At 39.8% G+C, this 20,078-nt stretch overlaps 1 protein-coding gene across 3 annotated transcripts in view; it reads left to right on the top strand.

Annotated features, from left to right (window-relative positions):
• LOC123767098 (organic cation transporter-like protein) overlaps positions 1-20,078 on the top strand; it is a 297,560-nt gene that overhangs the window by 201,938 nt on the left and 75,544 nt on the right. For all 3 annotated transcript variants that reach the window (XM_069304722.1, XM_069304723.1, XM_069304724.1), the window contains exon 7: positions 15,356-15,524. In XM_069304722.1, the coding sequence (XP_069160823.1) occupies positions 15,356-15,524 (169 nt within the window). The remainder of the gene's footprint in view (positions 1-15,355; positions 15,525-20,078) is intronic.

Genomic DNA, 20,078 nt, shown 5'->3' with positions numbered 1-20,078 from the left:
TGAAGAAGCTACAGGTGAGGAAAGCAGACTATATTTGGAGAAGGAAAAGGTATGTTCGGTGAGGTCACAAGTGGTGAATTTTGCAATTAATGGGACGTTAGTTCCACTGAAACTGGGCATTGTTGCTGCAGTGTCAACATTGTCTAGAGATTGGGCAGATACCTTGCAATTAAATGGAAAACCCGTTAGAAAATCAATAAGTGCATACGATAATGTACTGATTAAGGGGCGGGGAGACCCAACTTCTCAACCTTCTTTAAACACACTCCATTTTTTTTTTTTTTTTTTTGCGGAGAAACTACATGGTAAATGCTCCAACTTTTCATAAGGGATCAGTATCATAACATGAACAGGAAAAAATATTAGAAAAAAGTTGAAAATGTCCCAATTTCAAATTACTATAACTAATTTAAAATTTCACCAATTTTTATTATATTCAGTATAGGCCCAGAATGGCATATAACGTTATTTTTTATTTGGTTATATTGAGTATAGTTATTGTATAAATAAATAGTCACCATGGCCTTCATAATATGTACACAATTTAGATGCAAAAAAATTATAACTCCCAACTTTATGGGCTTATGAATAAACTAGTAATAAAACCTTAGAAATAAACACTTTGCACATAATATGTAAAAAATGGTGAGAATCGCTCAGAAACTGAATTTTAAATATCGTTTCAAATTTGAAAATCCTGTTCATTGAAAAAAAAATAATGTAAAGTTCTTGACATTGACAATAAATATAGTAGTTCGAATTGATGTAATATCTTATAAGATTTAATAAATATTCCTTGGCATTCGTACTCGTATATGTGAAAGTTGTAGGTCAATGTGTGTTGAAATGAAGTCAAGAATAAATAATCCCCTAAAAAAACAAAATATAGGGATAAGGATAAGGGGTTAATAGGGATAATAAGTATACTTTATATAAGTTATAAAGCCCACATCTGGTCCACATTCATCAATACAACCTAAAGAGATCAAGAGAATGGAGTTTGATATCTAAATTTTTTTACCAAAAAAAAAATAAAGGCACATCTTCTGCCACCTGTGGCTGATTAATTTGTTGACCAATTTAATTGAATCTTCACATACGTAGAGATGGGTGTGCATTCTCAAAGATGTAGAAGCTACAACAAAATCAGATTATAAACAAAGGAGACACAATTCCACAAATTCTTAAAAAAATTAAAAAAAAATCCCCCCCCCCCACCTTTAAAAAAAAAAATGGACATAGGTGAAATTAACAAATATTAGCATTGGGCAATGTAAGTATATGATATATTACAAAATACAGCAAAATAACATGCTCATTATTATTTGTGTTGCCAGCATGTATTTTTTTTTAAATAGTCATATAAAATCCATTTTGTAACATATTAGGATGAAATTTTCATGATGCTGTTGCCAAAAACTTTGAGATTTGTGTAACATTTTCAAGTAATTTTCATTAAATTTGAATATTTTTGGAACTCCCGGGCCTTTAAGGTCTATGGTAAGGTGTAAGCAAAAATCGGATATAATAGGAAAGAAATTGTACAGGATATTTACGTAGTGGATTCAAATAATCCTAGCTTATGTGGTAAGGATCTCATGGAAAAAGGTGGGAATTTTCTTGGCTGGCCTGGATGATTTGTTTATAGTAAAAAAAAGTAATAGTGCCAAAGATATGTTGGAAAAATATTCAGTGGATGCAGGTAAGCCAATTTAAAGCACGATGGCAAGAATTCACCTACATTCTTCAATTTAGGGCTTCACCTAAATTCTTCAATCAAGAACAGTTCCATTCCATTACAATTAACTGGTCGAATCAGCCCTGGAAAGGCATGTAGCAAAAGGCATCTTAGAGCCAATTACACGTGGAGAGTGAGCAACCCCAGTTGTACCAGTGTTGAAAGCAAATCGGAAATCCAAGAGAATCTGTGCAGTTTTAAAGAATTAAATCACATAATTCATTTTGAAAAATACCCATTTCCCAAGATAGATGAGTTGTCAGTGGTTTGCAAGGGGACAATTTTTTGTAAGATTGACCTGAAAGATGCCTACTTGCAAATTCCTGAAGAGAATGAGAGCCAGAAATTGTTAGTGATTAATACCCACAAAGGGTTATTTTAGTATAAAAGAGTCCCTTTTGGACTCTCCTTGTCTCCAGCAATTTTTCAGAGATTCCTGTCCCAGTTGTTAGTAAACATTAAGGGTGTGGCTAGCTTTTTAGATGACATTATTGTATGGAAGGATGAGGAAGAGCATGATGCTAAATTAGAACAGCTTTTGAATATTCTGCAAGAGCACAATGTGAAGATTAATAAAGGTAAAACAACATTGAATACCTGGGGTACCATATTTCAAGTCTTTAAGGGCTTTTATCATATTAAGGGCTTTACTCCTTCTCACAAAAATATAGCTACTATAGTAGATGCTCCAGCCCTAGCGTCAGTGGGGAAAGTAGTCTTTTGTAGGGATGGTAACATATTTTTGTAAGTTCGTGAAGAACTTTTCAACAAAATTAGCAACCTTGTATGAATTGTTGAAAAAAAGGGCTAGATTTTAGTAGGCAGCAAGAGAGTAGAATGCCTTCAGGAATATTAAGCAGGAATTGATAAATTCTCCAGTGTTCACTAATTTTACCTGTAAACCCTCTATAAAATTTGGAGGTAGATGCTTCTCCAGTAGGAGTGGGCTGTGTGTTATTACAAAAAGCAGATGGTCAGGAAAAGCCAGTCTATTATGCTTGCAAGAAATTACCACCTGCTGAACAGAATTATTCCCAAATTAGACAAAGAAGCCTTAGCTTTGGCATATGCCAGGTACTTTTTCTAGGAAGGAAATTTTTGGTTAGAACAGACCATAAACCGGTGCTAGGATTGTTTGGCTGAGGTAAACAAATTCTAGTTAATGCAAATGCTAGAATTGCTACATGCATTACTACTCTCACAATTTGAGTATGATATGGAAATTTAAGCCAGGCAAAGATAATGTAGTGGCTGATCATAAAGTAGATTGCCTGTTATAGAAGAGTTGAATTCCAGTGAAATATGTTGACCTGATGGAATCTATGTCTTTTGAGGATATTTCATTCCAGATTCTTAGGAAGGCAACTAGTAGATGGTCAGGATGGATATGTTGATGAAGTATGTTATATATGACTGGAATGATAGTCTTTTATTGTCAGAGTATACTGCGGTAAAGACACCTTAGTATTCACCAGGATGCACTCTTATATAGGAATAGAGAGGTGTTGCCTGGGGAACTAAGATGTAAGATCTTTTAACAGCTGCATGTAGGTCATAATGGCATAAATGCTATGAAAGCAGAAGCTAGAAGTTGGGTTTGGTGGGCAAAAATGGACCAGGATATTACTGCAACCTGTCTTCTTACAAATTACGTCTGAATTTTGCCGTTTGCCCGTATGGGCGAAAATGAACGTAATTTGAAAATAAAAAAAGGAAAATAAATTTTGGATTTTTTTCTCCAAAACAGTAAGTTAAGCATGCTCTGGTAGGTTAGGAGGGCAGGAAACTCTCCTAAAGCTTCAAAACGTCATGGAAAATGTTAATTGAAAGTGTCCTCTCTGTGAGATTTTTCTCTACGCTTACCTCCCTTAGGAGGTGGACTACAAGTTTAAAGACTGCTCACAGCAGTTAAGCATGAGTCCAATAGAAAAAAGGAAAAGCGGGAGCAAACCGCCAGGCCTCCACCACCAAGGGTGAAAACCTGTCCACAATAGGCCGCTGGCTCCTCCTAGTTAAACAGGACGTTAAAACTAATAAAGGGTAACCGACGGGTTCTCACAATCAAATATTCATATTTGATGTGGCGCTATGAATTGGAATTCGAATTCCCAAGAACAGCCGTCATATCAAGATCACATCAACATTTAATAATAATATGCAGAAATATGGTGGAATAATATGGTTGAAGGGTTGACATCAAAGACCGTTTTCTATAACATAACAATTTATTAATAACAAGAGACTAACTACTACATTACCGAGTTTACGTTACGTTAATGTCCATCCAGTGGCACGATAACAAACAGCTAAATAGCAACCCTTGCTGGGAGGCTGCATACTGAACTAACCTGAACACAGGTGTGCCCACTGATGACGCAATATTGCAAAACAAAGAAAAATATCACAGACTAAGTTACACCACAGCGAATGGTTACGTTATTGTACATCAAGTGGCATTTGCAACACAGCTATTCAACAGCCCCTCGAGAAGTGACAGCAGGCTCCATCTTGCTGACACTTCGGGCTGACAACATGAACTAACTGAACAAATGAAGGATATCCACTGAAGACAAAGACACAAGCATGCAATCAATAGTGTCTCGGTTTCCCTGACAGCTACTATAATCACAAGCTTAGGGGTCCTCCCGCCCCCCAGGAGAGACCCACGTAACTAAGCGGGTAGTCCAACAGTGACCCCCCCTATCACAACTCAGTGTGAACACTCTTTGCAACTCCCTACAAGAAGTTGCACTGTTGTAAACAGTAACAAAGACAGGCAAGGCGGGATTCAAGGACACAGCTCCACAGATCCCTAGATGACTCTACTCTCGTCACCAGACGACAACCAAAAGAAATTGCCTTAAGTGATTAATTACGTTAATTAACTGATCGCAGCAGTCAGCAACAAAGTACTACGGTAATCACAAACAATTGTCTCACACTAGACAACAACATGATGATACTCTACGTTAATCATTAACACTTGTCTCTCTCTTGGTAACAATAACTCAAACTTATATTACATCACACTTGACTCCTTGCAAGTATTCAGTGAGTAATTCTCAATTAAGGTCAAACGGACCACTAATTACACCCCCATTGAGTTACGTTAACTAATCCTACCCTAACTTGGTAGCTTCTCAACAGTCTGTGTCAAAAAATTACTTTTGAGTGTTAATTACCCTAATTAATTCCCTAATTAATTCTGAGCCATTAATTAACTGTCACCAGGACCAATAATTAATCATCCATAAATACGTCTCACTCCACACTGCCTAAGCAGGTCTCATCAAACACTGTGAATTCACGGGAAAGGAGTTAATTACCCTAATTAACATGATGTGCCACTAATCCACTGTCCTCAGACAGGATATGATTAATACAACGATTTATGCTAGCTCCATGACCTCGCTTTACCGAGTCATCGGAGCTCTCCAATGTTAATTACTCCACTAATTAACCTGAGCCACTAATTGCTATACCCCAGAAAGGTAATTAGTCTCGAGCATATTACGTTAACACAAATACCGACAGACTCTGACAGATCCTCTCCCACTACGTGAATTCATGATGAGAAGGCTAATTACATAATTAGCTAGAGTGGTCAATTAGTTGTCGCACGGACAATTAATTGCTCCCGAGACGTATCTCATTCAAGCTCAATACTGTTCTCTCTTAACAGCCTCACTCACTCCACAATACTAAGTGTGCACCCCTTATCCAGTTAATTACCCCTAACTTAATTAACTCACTGAATCCTTAAGTCCTCAACACAACTTAAAGAAACAAAGTAACCCCAGCGTTACATAGGTCACACTACAATGGCATGCAACAACACAAATGCACTGCCCACATATGGTTGCGGCTACTGCAACTCGCTAATTACTGTGCCCACACAATAATGACACACGGTTGTGCAACACACAAGAGTACACCAATATTACTGCCCCCCTCTTTATCTTGCACCCATTGCAAAGGACTACTGTGAATACACACACTTACCTCAGCAAGGCAATTAACCCATCAATTGCCTGCTCTCATTAAGCACTGTGAATTCCCCTGAATAATCCTAGAGTTCCCTTAAACCCTCAACACAGTTCCTGGGGCAATAATAATATCGTATAAACTGAAACAATACTGCACAAACCTGCAACATAATGATGCCGTCAGCATACCCCACATGCTAATGACATCATTAGGCAATCAGTCAGCAATCACATCTACTGACTCACCACACAACACAGTACATAAACATGCAAATGAACACATAGAAATGGCATTCACATAATCAATGAAAATTATATCATCAAGTAAATGTAACTAACTACACAGACCTCAGGGGCCCCCCATTGACATCCCTGCAACCGGGCCTGCTTAGCTCTAATTATAATTTTACGGTATTCTATGGCATTAATCCAGTCTGAACGATTATATAGAATCGACAGGCTGGATCACTTATATGGTAAATCTCTACACTGACCGGTTACATACTCTAGTCAGTCTACTATATATACATTATGATACTACAGTGTGGTCCCGTGTATAATATCTATCTCCAGGTACCGCCCTACTAATCACCTGGACCCTACTGACAGCTGTCACTCAGCTGCTTCTCTAGCCTGGCGAGGCTCTGAGACAACTCTTACCGTGAATTTCCACCGGTACCCATTACACTGTACACAATGATAATAGTCCTATCACAACCCTTATTTTTTTCACAGCTACCACACTAGCTGTCAACACTTAGCTTGCTTGCTCCTCATGCGTCGACAAGATTTGGCCCTAGGCTGTCCCGGGAAAGTGGCCAAGGCATGTGGCCACCGCGTGGCCCACAGCGCCCCTCCCGAGCAGAGAGGGGGAGGATGGGGTGGTGGTAGCCGGCGCGCGGGCAGGCGGCTGGGTGGCCTGGGGGTGGCCACGGGTAGCGCATGACGTCATAGCACCCCACCCGGCTGAGCGGGCGTGCGGGGTGGGGTGGGGTTTGGCCGTGCGGGTGGCCTGTGTGGGTGGCCCCCCCCAAGCAGCTGGCCAAGGTGGGTGCGCACATGTGTGCCTCAGGCTGGCAGGCTGCCGCCCACAGGAGTACCCACATGCGGCTGGGGAATCACTAACAACCCCAGCAAACCAGAGCCTGCCTTGCTCTACACTGGGGTGACAATGGCCGGCAGGCGTCACCACCGGGCGGACCAACAGGGTGGAATTCAAAGTCCCACAGGGGACCTGTAATCTTACCACGATTACACTAGGAGGCCCTGTCTGATTTCCGCTAATTGTCTAACCACACTAGACATGTTATTCAAACCACCTGTTACACCATGAGGCTCTGCCAGTTGCCTCCTGGGTGGACACTGTCAACTGTCTCTTTAGCTTTTTACTGTTCCTTCCGTAAATCCTTGGCCCCAATTCACCTAATTGGGCCTTGACACAACCCCTGATGGCAGGAGTGCCATATTCGATGTGTAATTTGGACGAGAGAAGCGATTAACGTGGGGTGGAGGTGGCCAGCCCTGCCACCTCCACCAGACACCTCTTCCTCCCTTGCCGCCCAATTCAAACTGACTCCCTGGCGGGCAGGGAAACTCAAATACCCATACCTCCTCCCTACTTTGTCTTGACCAATCAGCTCGAAGCCAGCACGGCTCCTCGTGCCTAAACCAATCACCTCTCTCCGTCACCCTCGGGCGTCCTGTGACGTCACAAGGAGGGGGAGGCCTAAAACAAAGGCGCGATGTCTCCCATGGGTGGAGGGGGGGGGGGGGGGAAAGGCAACGTTCACTCCACTCTCCCCCCACCTCTAACGGTTTTAGTCAAGTACCTCCTCGTCCTATTTCACAGAAACAGGAAAATTTCTGTAATTCTCTCTACAGAGCAATCACAGACCTCTAACTACTCACAAATGATAGTCCATAGCATAAGCTTTCATTCAACACCCAACAAGCATATGTTATTTTGAAAGCTTCAGTTTCTAGAGTGACTAGCCTAATCTAGAAACTAGGAAAACTAGCTGAGGGATCTAGATCCCTCACACTCTCCTAACCTAACTGACACGCCTGGAGGACCCAAACAGAAAATGGGTACTGTACATCACTTTTGTAAGCCGATTCCTTTTCAAATTACGTTCAGTTTTTGGCCATAAAGCGCAAACGAGTGAAAAGCAACACTGTTTTTAAGAGGACGGGTTGATTGCTGAAGTAACTAAGAATTGTCACATCTGCTTTAAGAATTATCAGAAACCCTCGGCCCCAGTACTCTTCTTGCCATGCACTGGAAAACCTCAGGCCCCAGTACTTTCCTGGCCATGCATTGGGAAACCCTGGTCTAGATTTCATAAGGATTATGCTGGACCTCTAGATAACAAATATTACCTGGTAATCGTGGATTCACACAAAAAAATTCTGGATGTTTATGTGTATGTAATTCCACCCCATCTGTAACTTGTGAATTGCCAAGGATTTTTTTTTTTAATTTTGGAATGCCAGACATGGTGGTGTCAGATAATGCTCCTTGTTTTGTTTCTGGGAAAAAGGGAGAATTGTTGTTAGAAATAATGGTATTAAACATGTAACAGCTGCCCCCTATAATCCTTCTTCGAATGGTCTGGCTGAGAGAGCAGTGAGATCCTTGAAAAAAGGATTACAGCGGTTTAAAAAACTGTTCATTCTATCACTAGTAAATTGCCTTCTGAATTACTGCTTAATAGGCACTTCAAAGTTCACATTGAAGCAGTAAAGACAGATCCAGATAAAGAGAAATCGGTAACTAGCTTGGCCAATCAGTTGGCTCAGGGAGAGGAAGCAGTGTTTAAAGAGGGGTATGCAGTATATGCAAGAAATTTTGGAATTAGTAAGCTGTGGAAAGAAGGAAAATTATGGAAGTCTTGGGCCGCAGGAATTTAACCGTGCAATTGCAGAGTTTTTGGGAATATTAATTGGAAAATATATGCAGATCAACTCATGCCAAGGTTCATGGGTAATTTTGAAGACTCTTCAACCTATGCACTCTGCAGTTAGTAATTTAGAAGAAGGTTTCCCAAGAAGTAACAGGCCTGGAGCCCAGTTGAGAAAATAAAAAGAGTTATACAACCGCCTGATGACTTAACCTGTAGGCGAAGAGTTTATTTAAAAGGGGAGGAATGTTAGGATTAAGGTCACAAGATTAGGTTTTTAATGTTAAGATACGAGGCTCATTTGTATTCATGGAACCTATACCCAGTGACGTCATTGTTTGTTGTTGTTGAATAAGCGCCATGTGGATTACACGTTTGTTTCTCTTCCTGCCAATTATACCATTACTGGTCCTCCCAGTCTCCAATATGCCTGTTCGCAGTCCTGCACAGAGCAGCGCCGGCACTCTCATATTCTGTGTACACTGACCAGTCTGTGACGATCTGGGTGGCTCCTGCAATGTTACTCATTTGCTTTTCTATGATGCGCCTCAGGATTGTTGGATCATAGGCAGCCTTTTTCATCAGAAGACCCTCTATTACTATTTTTAAAGGTAGGCTCCTCCCACGGTGGAGAACAAGTGTAGTTTGGGTGTGGATGATCACCTCTATCAAGAATCATACAAGAATCATAATTATAGTCTGTTTAGGATTTCTCCCACTCTGGCAGCCCAAGAATTTCCGTTGGTTTGGCCAAGTCCAACCACCAAGGTCTGCAGTACTAGGACTGGAACAGGGGAAACAGTTATCTTATTGATAATCGTTGCTGTTTGTTGAGATATATTTTCTTCAAGAGAGGGAAACCCCGTTTCCAGTCTTAGAGTTTCAAGCCTGGTCCACATAGGGGCTCCCAGGGCAACTTTCATAGCATTGTTTTGGGCTACTTCAAGCTTTTTCCACTGTTGTCGTGATAGACTTGTGAGTGCAGGTGCGGCAAAGTCAATCACTGATCTGACTGCCTGTACATAGTACATGCAGAGGACTTTGAGTTTGGCTGCTCCAGAGAGGGAAGTTAGCGACCTGAGGATTGTCGTCCGGGCCGCAGTTCTCTCTCTCTCAAGTAAGTGACCTCAGCATTAAATTTATGTGTGTCCAGAATTATTGCTAGATACTGATAAGTGTCCCCCCCCCCCCATTCAATTGGTTCACCCTGTACTTTGAGTTGGTTGTTGGGCTTCACTATTTTTATGGACATGGCTTTCGTCGTGATAAGGTTGACTTTGATACCAATCTGCTTTGCCTCTTCACTGATGCAGTCTAAGCATTTGGGTGCAAGGCGCGCTGCATCCCTTACTTTTATAACGATGACAAAGTCGCCTGCATAGTTTAGCAGCCTGCAGTGTTGAGGGAGTTTCAACCTCATTATTCTTTCCACAAAAGAGTTGAAGAGAAGGGGGCTGAGACTGCTTCCTTGCGAAGTATCATTTTCATGTCTTTTGTATTTAGTGACTGTGCCATGAAGTTTTACTCTTGCTTCTCTGTTTATGAGACAGTTTTTGGTCCAGGGAGCAGGTTGCCTTTAACCTCTGTCGATGAGGCTGCAGAGAATAACTGGGGCGCTAGGCAGTTCAAAGGCTTTCTCGAGATCCAGGAATGTCTTTATGAATGAACCCACCAAACTTTAAATCAATTTGGACCCCAGCCCACACTCACACTTGTGAGTGTGGGCTGGACTGACCTTGTTGATGGATCTCCGAGGGAGGCTGAAATGAAGGTAAGGTCTAGTCTACCTCCTTGGATGTGAGTGGGTTCATTCTTGTTCCATTGTTGTGCTCGAGGCAAGTGCCAAACGATGATGGTCATTGATATCACCACAAACTATTGAGTTTGAGGTGGTTGCATGTCCAAATAACATTGAAAGATCCATTTCAGCACACGGAGACCTGTAAACATTAAACACTTCAAGTTTGTCGCGTCTTAGTTCAATGGATAGTCCCATCATCTCTGTCCCCGGCCCACAATCGTGGGGGGGGGGGGGGGGGGGCTGGTTATGGGCTTGAAGATCAAGTCACATTTCACAAAGATGACACATCCCCTTGATTGCCCGTTGACCCATGGAAGGAAGAAGCCTCGATAGCTTGAAATTTTAGGCTCTAATTCCGTCTCGAAGCAAGCTCTCATGTAGTATCAGGATGTCTATGCCAGTAGTTGCTGCTATGCATTACAAGTGTTGCAATTTTGTGCTCAGCCCTTGTTCATTCCATTGCAGGATCTTAGTCCTCTAGGTTGTTGGAACTTGTTGATAATATCGTGACATACATGGAGTCAGATGAACTCGCAATGGAAGTTGAAGTTGTAGTTGAGGATCTTGGTGAACTTGAAACTGGCTCATCAAAGTCGTTCAGGAGTACTGGACTCTACCTGTTTTTCAGGAGAGTGTCTCCTGCCCTGCGTTCTTGAAGGTGAAGATATTGTTTTTTTTCGAATTTCTTGAGCTTGTGCTCAATTGTCTTTCAAGTTTCTGTTGTTTATTTGATATCGTGTTTCGATAGCAAACTAAACTCCTGCAGTGGCAATCAACAATAATGCAATACAAATAACAACATCATCAAAACAATGCAAGACTTGTCACTACGACAATCTTCGGTTAATTAACTAATTACGTTAATACTTGTCCCTTGGACTGCAGTCAAATCAAATAAGCCATTAATTAATTACGTTAATACTCTGACACTCCGACAGTATCAATCAATGAGTAATTACTTAACGCACAGTCACACCGACAGTAACAAATCAAAACAGTAACTCTTTACTTTAAACTTTCGTCACCAACAGAGTTAACTAAGATAAATAATTATACTCAACACTGTACTGTAACACACAAGTACAACACTGCGATATAACACAACACACTTATCAAATGAGTCACAAGATAATAATAGGTGTCACCTTGACACAACTCTCAATGACTTACTCTTCCACTGGTGTATGGAAAGAATAAATCATACAAGGTATCACATAAACTCGGAAATCAATATGAATGAATTGATACTAATAACACTGTTCAATTAAAGGCACACATGTATAATAAATACTAAATGTGTGGCTGGGTGTAACGCTTTTACCCAAGACAGTGATGTATACAGGGTCACGCAGACAGCTGCAGTGACAACTTCCTTATTGTCTCCTTGACTGGTTTACTCACACCTGTTACAGGTGATAATATCAGGTCGGACGGTTGAGCCTAGATCAACACAAGGAAAACTATTTAACAAAGAGAGAAATTTGTACTCACATTAAAGACCAGCCAGTCACTCACACCTTGCACACATACAATGTTGGAGTGTAGATGCTCCGATGAAATACTCCAGCAATCTCCGTGCGTGGTAACGCGCGAGTAACAAAAGTTGATACAGGGTGGCTGGTGCAACAACTCAAGCTGTGACCACACGTGGTAACGTGCGAGTAACAATAACACTCATGTGGCAGGAGTAGATACTCAAGCAAGGACTGCACGTGGCTAACATGCGAGTCACACGTAGGGTGCACTATGTGGCAGGTGCGGCTGATAAATCAGGTGCACCGTAGTTGTGCGTAGCTTGGCGACAGCTAAACACAGGGGTGGTGAGGGTGAGCACTGGACCTTCAGGGTAGGCACTCACGGTAGGCGGCACGGTGTTGGTGGGAAAACACTAAATCCACAAAATAGTCAAAAATACAGTTATATCCCTTAGAGAAATTAACAGCAACAATAGGGAATCAAATGCTATCCATTCTAAATTACTTTTGTGGCAGTATTTCCATAGATGATGACGATAATCATAGATTGTAACACTTCGGCAGTCACATTGCTTCTACGGTGATTAAGTGGTGAGCACTTCTCTTTCTTTCTCTTATTACTCGTTTCTCATAACTTTCCAACTACCGCGAACCGGATTCTACAGCGAAACATGCTAAATGGAATATGCTGGATGACGAGATACTGATTAACGTGGCGTAGACAGAGTTCTTGGCTGTGGCCGGCAGCTTAGAAATTTCACGTCTTGACAGGCTGGCGACTCAGACAGAATAAGGAGGCAGCGTGGTCTAGGGTCTTTCCTTGGCCCTCCTTCCACACTCCTAGATACTCAAAATCAGCCAATCAAGCACCAGGCACTGATGCTTATCCAATCAGGGCAGTCCCCTCCGGAGATTGAGATGCCGTGACGTCATGACTACGTCACGGGAGAGGCCTAGTCGAGACAAGGCTCGGTTGTATCCGTGACCCTCACCTGGCGTGACACTCCCATAGAACCATCTGACTCGGATTTTGGTACCTGTCCTCTTACAAATTACGGCTGAATTGGCCGTTTGCCCATATGACCGAAAATGGACGTAATTTAAAAATGAAAAAAATTTAAAATAAAATTTGGATTTTTTTCCAAAACAGTAAGTTAAGGGTCTTCTGGTAGGTTAGGAGGACAGGAAATTCTCCTTAAGTTTCAAAATGTCATGAAAAATGTTAATTGAATGTTTCCTCTCCTAACCTTTCCGAGTAAGCTAGAGGACTCAAACACAAAACGGGACAGTACATCACTTTCGTGAACCGATTTCATTTAAAATTACGTCCATTTTTGGCCATAGCCGCATACGAGCAAAGAGCGACGTTATTTTTAAGAGGACTGGTTGTTGACTATACATACTTCTTGCTGTAATAGCTAATTGGTGAATAACCCGACGGCCTTCGTGCTAGCAATAGTATCTTGTTGACATGAGCTATCTAAGTATACGCAACATGTTGTTATAGATTCAGCTACTCGGAACAGGTTCCAAGTAGCACGGGCTATGGTGAGCTCGTAACTTACCTGGCACAGGAGCGGGGCAAGTAGCACGGGCTATGGTGAGCCCGTAGTGGACTTACCTGGCACGGGAGTGGTGCCGTCTCTGAAAAGCTATCTAACTATACGCAACAAGGCATAGCTGAGTTTTGTATTAACGATACGCGACTTAGTGAGGTGCAAATGGGGCCTGACCTCTGAGGGGACAGCGCTTCGGATTCGTAGTCCTGATGTTCCGGGTTCGATCCCCGATGGAGGCGGAAACAAATGGGCAGAGTTGCTTTCCCCCTCATGCCCCCTGTTTACCTAGCAGTAAATAGCAACCTGGGAGTTAGACAGCTGCTACGAGCTGCTTCCTGAACATGTGTAACAAAAAGGAGGCCTAGTCGAGGACCGGGCCGCGGGGACGCTAAGCCCCGAAATCATCTCAAGATAACCTCAAAATAGTGCACACATTTCGTGCACTCGTGAGAGTCTCAACTGCTGGGGTACATTCATCCTATATTCATTAAGACAGCTGATCTGATCTATTCTCTCACACTGAGTGTGCTAACTGGATGTAATGAGCATGACGCTCGTACCTTCATGACAAATTGTACTGACTAAAGTATGTCAAACCAGACACTAAATCGCACCTCAACAAAGCACTCATTAGACCCTCACCGTCCCATCCCAACTCCTTATCCTGACTCCTTCCCAGTGCTATTTGTCGTAATAGCTTGGCGCTTTCTCCTGATAGTTCACCCTTGCACCTACAAATCAACTAAAACTCCAGAGGATCCAAAACAGAACACTTAGATGGATACATAATATTTACTAGCAAGATTTCCACACTAGTGAAAGTCTTCATGAAAGAACAAACATTCTAGCCCTAAATGACTATTGGAAAAATCTCCTTGACAAACAAATTGACAGACTCCTCACCTGTCATGAACATCACACTGATCTCCACACTAATATTTTCAGATGTCCACGTAACACACATGATCTCTTCATCTCTCTACACGATCCTCCAACTGATCCTGTATACAGATAAAACTTTCTATAATCAACACCTTTAAAATCCATCAACTCAGCCCTGATGCTTTTGAGCTGCGATGATGCAAGACTGATGATATTCCTGTTTTTGTCACCAAAAAATACCCTTTGTGAGTACTTGCTTCAGGAAACCGCGAACAATCGACACGCAGCGAGGTTAAGCCCTGGTACTTTTTCACCTCCTTACTACTCTTCCTCTCCCTACACTTATTCTTCTTCTATACCCATTTTCATGCTCGCACTTCGGGACATTCCTGTCCTGCATTTAGTCTTAGTCTTGTTGCCACTTCCCATTCGGCGTACATCTTGCACTACCAATAAAAACCCTCCCACCACCCCGCGTCTCTTAAGTGTCGCGCCTTAGGGGTGGGCTTCACCGGAACCCCCATCGGCAGTCTCCGTGTTGTGGGCAGCTTCTGCCCAAAGTGCGCCAGATGGCAGTGTGAGGATCATTACCAGTGTGAGTGTGAGTATTGCAGGTATATGTATACCTGCAGGTCAGAGTGTGGGCGTGGCCACAGTAAAATCCTGGTTGCGCTCCAGTTCGGGGCGTCTAGAACCTCCTAGTAAATTCAGTAGAACTCTGAGATGGGTAGGTTTTGTCCCATCATAACCAAGTTGGTTAAGGTAGGTGTGAGGAAATCACTAGAACGCCGGTTAAAGTCACTCCATTGCCTCAAAATGATTTTCATTGATACAATACACCATTGTGATTTCATTGTGATCAGAGTAACAATTATTTTTGTTACAGAAATAAAATAAATACACACACTTTTCAAAATATCTAATTTAATAACGAAAATAATTAGTTGAATTCCAAACAGTCATGGAACTCTTCTGAAGGTCAGATAAAAAACACCCACTCGATATTCTTTTCAGCTATGGAATTATGCACGCCACGACAGCGGAATTATGTGGCCTCGTTCTTCCTTCTTCCTTGGGCTGTGGGATACATGATGGTGCCAGGAGTAGCTTATCTGGTGCGACCCTGGAGGTGGATGCTAGTCGCCTTCACCATACCTGTCTTCTACTACCTCATCTACTTTTGGTGAGTTCTTAAGTCTTCTTTCTTGCACATTCACTTATGAACGAAAAAGCATCCTCGTCATAATCGCATTTTCTGCCCAGTGGCAAGCCAAGCTTATTTCCAATGTTATTTTGTATACCGTTGACTCGCATACATTAATTGCTGTAGTATGTTAATTAGGTTGAACTAAGATGCTGAATGTAGGATGTTTTAAATATGTTTTAGAGTAGGCCAGTATTTGTGCATACCCTGCTATGGAAATTTGCCTTGCAGCATAGAAACAATAATTTACATGCGTAGTAAGCAACAGTTGAATTGCTCAGTAACTTATATGTAGCATCAGCAATTTTTAAGCTTGAATAATTTACGAAAATTAACAGAGAGGCCTGCATTATATTCTTTAGTTAATGAATGCCCTTTGATTTGTATATCTTGGTTGTAACATGCTGTGTGTTTTGAATATTGGCTGTTGTTTTTTAATAATGTATAACTATTGTGTCGGGAGAAGGCAGCCAAAGTATATATATACATGTTACGTATATATCGAGGTTCACCCACCCCCCCACCCACCATAAGGTCGAACTATTGACCCTCTCCAAGATGCAGTCCTCCACAAGTACCCCCTAGTAGACCCTCCCCAGGATGCAGCCTCCACAAGTACCTCCAGTAGACCCTCCCCAGGATGCAACCTCCACAAGAACCCCCAGTAGACCCTCCCCAGGATGCAACCTCCACAAGAACCCCCAGTAGACCCTCCCCAGGATGCAGTCTCCACAAGTACCCCCAGTAGACCCTCCCCAGGATGCAACCTCCACAAGTACCCCCAGTAGACCCTCCCCAGGATGCAGCCTCCACAAGTACCCCCAGTAGACCCTCCCCAGGATTCAACCTCCACAAGTACCCGCAGTAGACCCTCTCCAGGATGCACATATTATATATATATATATATATATATATATATATATATATATATATATATATATATATATATATAGATATGTCGTACCTAGTAGCCAGAACGCACTTTTCGGCCTACTATGCAAGGCCCGATTTGCCTAATAAGCCAAGTTTTCCTGAATTAATATATTTTCTCTAATTATTTTCTTATGAAATGATAAAGCTACCCATTTCATTATGCATGAGGTCAATTTTTTTTATTGGAGTTAAAATTAACGTAGATATATGACCGAACCTAACCAACCCTACCTAACCTAACCTATCTTTACAGGTTAGGTTAGGTTAGGTCTCCGAAAAAGTTAGGTTAGGTTAGGTTAGGTAGGTTAGGTTGCCGAAAAACAATTAATTCATGAAAACTTGGCTTATTAGGCAAAGTGGGCCTTGCATAGTAGGCTGAGAAGGACGTTCTGGCTACTAGGTACGACATATATATATATATATATATATATATATATATATATATATATATATATATATATATATATATATATATATATATATATATATATATGTCGTACCTAGTAGCCAGAACGCACTTCTCGGCCTACTATACAAGGCACGATTTGCCTAATAAGCCAAGTTTTCCTGAATTAACATATTTTCTCTATTTTTTTCTTATGAAATGATAAAGCTACCCATTTAATTATGTATGAGGTCAATTTTTTGTTATTGGAGTTAAAATTAACGTAGATATATGACCGAACCTCACCAACCCTACCTAACCTAACCTAACCTATCTTTATAGGTTAGGTTAGGTTAGGTAGCCTAAAAAGCTAGGTTAGGTTAGGTTAGGTAGGTTAGGTAGTCGAAAAACAATTAATTCATGAAAACGTGGCTTATTAGGCAAATCGGGCCTTGCATAGTAGGCCGAGAAGTAAGTTCTGGCTACTATGTACGACATATATATATATATATATATATATATATATATATATATATATATATATATATGTCGTACCTAGTAGCCAGAACTCACTTCTCAGCCTACTATTCAAGGCCCGATTTGCCTAATAAGCCAAGTTTTCCTGAATTAATATATTTACTATAATTTGTTTCTTATGAAATGATAAAGCAACCCTTTTCTCTATGTATGAGGTCAAATTTTTTTTATTGGAGTTAAAATTAACTTAGATATATGACCGAACCTAACCAACCCTACCTAACCTAACCTAACCTATATTTATAGGTAAGGTTAGGTTAGGTAGCCAAAAAAAGCTAGGTTAGGTTAGGTTAGGTAGGTTAGGTAGACGAAAAAACATTAATTCATGAAAACTTGGCTTATTAGGCAAATCGGGCCTTGAATAGTAGGCTGAGAAGTGCGTTCTGGCTATTAGGTACGACATATATATATATATATATATATATAAGTAATAAGAAAAGCTGATTAGTGTTAGCATAAGTAAAACTCTTTTTAGTGTTTTCTGGTTACAGTTGTGTGTGTGTAAACTAAAGTTTACAATAACAAGAAACATAAGAAATATTGAGAAAATTCGTGTTAGAATTATTAATCTTACTTTTTTCGTCATATATAACAAGGCACGTCATATATAACAAGGCATATATAACATATTTTTCGTCATATATATATATATATATATATATATATATATATATATATATATATATATATATATATATACATATATATATATATATATATATATATATATATATATATATATATATATATATATATATATATATACATATATATATATATATATATTTATATATATATATATATATATATATATATATATATATATATATATGTCGTACCTAGTAGCCAGAACTCACTTCTATGCCTACTATGCAAGGCCAGATTTGCCTAATAAGCCAAGTTTTCATGAATTAATTGTTTTTCGTCAACCTAACCTACCTAACCTAACCTAACCTAACTTTTTCGGCTACCTAACCAAACCTAACCTATAAAGATAGGTTAGGTTAGGTTAGGTAGGGTTGGTTAGGTTCGGTCATATATCTACGTTAATTTTAACTCCAATAAAAAAAAATTGACCTCATTCATAATGTAATGGGTAGCTTTATCATTTCATAAGAAAAAAGTTAGAGAAAATATATTAATTCAGGAAAACTTGGCTTATTAGGCAAATCGGGCCTTGCATAGTAGGCCGAGAAGTGCGTTCTGGCTATTAGGTACGACATATATATATATATATATATATATATATATATATATATATATATATATATATATATATATATATACATATATATATATATATATATATATATATATATATATATATATATATATATATATATAAATATATATATATATATATATATATATATATATATATATCGTACCTAGTAGCCAGAACTCACTTCTCAGCCTACTATGCAAGGCCCGATTTGCCTAATAAGCCAAGTTTTCCTGAATTAATATATTTTCTCTATTTTTTTTCTCATGACATGATAAAGCTACACATTTCATTATGTATGAGGTCAATTTTTTTTTATAGGAGTTAAAATTAACGTAAATATATGACCGAACTTAACCAACCCTACCTAACCTAACCTAACCTATCTTTGTAGGTTAGGTTAGGTTAGGTAGCCGAAAACGTTAGGTTAGGTTAAGTTAGGTAGACGAAAAACCATTAATTCATGAAAACTTGGCTTATTAGGCAAATTGGGCGTTGCATAGTAGGCTGAGAAGTGCGTTCTGGCTACTAGGTACGACATATATATATATATATATATATATATATATATATATATATATATATATATATATATATATATATATATATATATATATATATATATATATATATATATATATATATATATATATATATATATATATATATAAAATATATATTAGTATATTTTGGTAGCAGTCTTTCCTGTAGACATATATTATTAAATATGTCCGAAAAAGTAAGATTAATAATTCTAACACTAATTTTCTCAATGTTTCTTATATTCTTTTTCACTGGTGATGTAACTGAAAAATCAATTCTCCAAAATTCTTTTTTATTTCTAGTCTGACGCGACACTTGAACGCGTTTCATAAAACTTATTACATTTTCAAAGACTTTAGTTTACACACACACACCTATAACTGAACAGAGTTTTAAAACAGCTTCGATTTTATACCTGCATTTGGGTGAGATGATATGTTACAACAGTTTTGGATGAGGTGAAAACAAACTTTCAACACTAGACAAAACACGAAACAATGGGTATAATATTTTGTAAGTTTAAAGGGAAGAATGGAAGTAACTGCAAAGGGCCTATTGGCCCATATTTCTTGATGCTTCTATATTAGTGCGGAGTCTTGAAGTGGGTAGAATATAGTTGTGCATTAATTGGCTGTTGATTGCTGGTGTCAACTTCTTAATGTGTAGTGCCTCGCAGACGTCAAGCCGCCTGCTATCGCTGTATCTATCGATGATTTCCTTGTTTTTTGTTAAGACTTCTTTGGTGATTGTCTGGTTGCGGGAAGAGATTATATGTTCCTTAATGGAGCCCTGTTGCTTATGCATCGTTATTCGCCTGAAAAGAGATGCTGTTGTCTTTCCTATATACTGAATTCTTTGAGGCTTGCAGTACCCAAGTGGGCATTTGAAGGCATAGACGACATTGGTCTCTTTT

Source organism: Procambarus clarkii, chromosome 53 (genome assembly GCF_040958095.1).
Source record: "Procambarus clarkii isolate CNS0578487 chromosome 53, FALCON_Pclarkii_2.0, whole genome shotgun sequence".
Classification (NCBI taxonomy): domain Eukaryota; kingdom Metazoa; phylum Arthropoda; class Malacostraca; order Decapoda; family Cambaridae; genus Procambarus; species Procambarus clarkii.
Note: the sequence above shows the minus strand (reverse complement) of the source record. Positions and strands in the feature narration are given on the sequence as shown.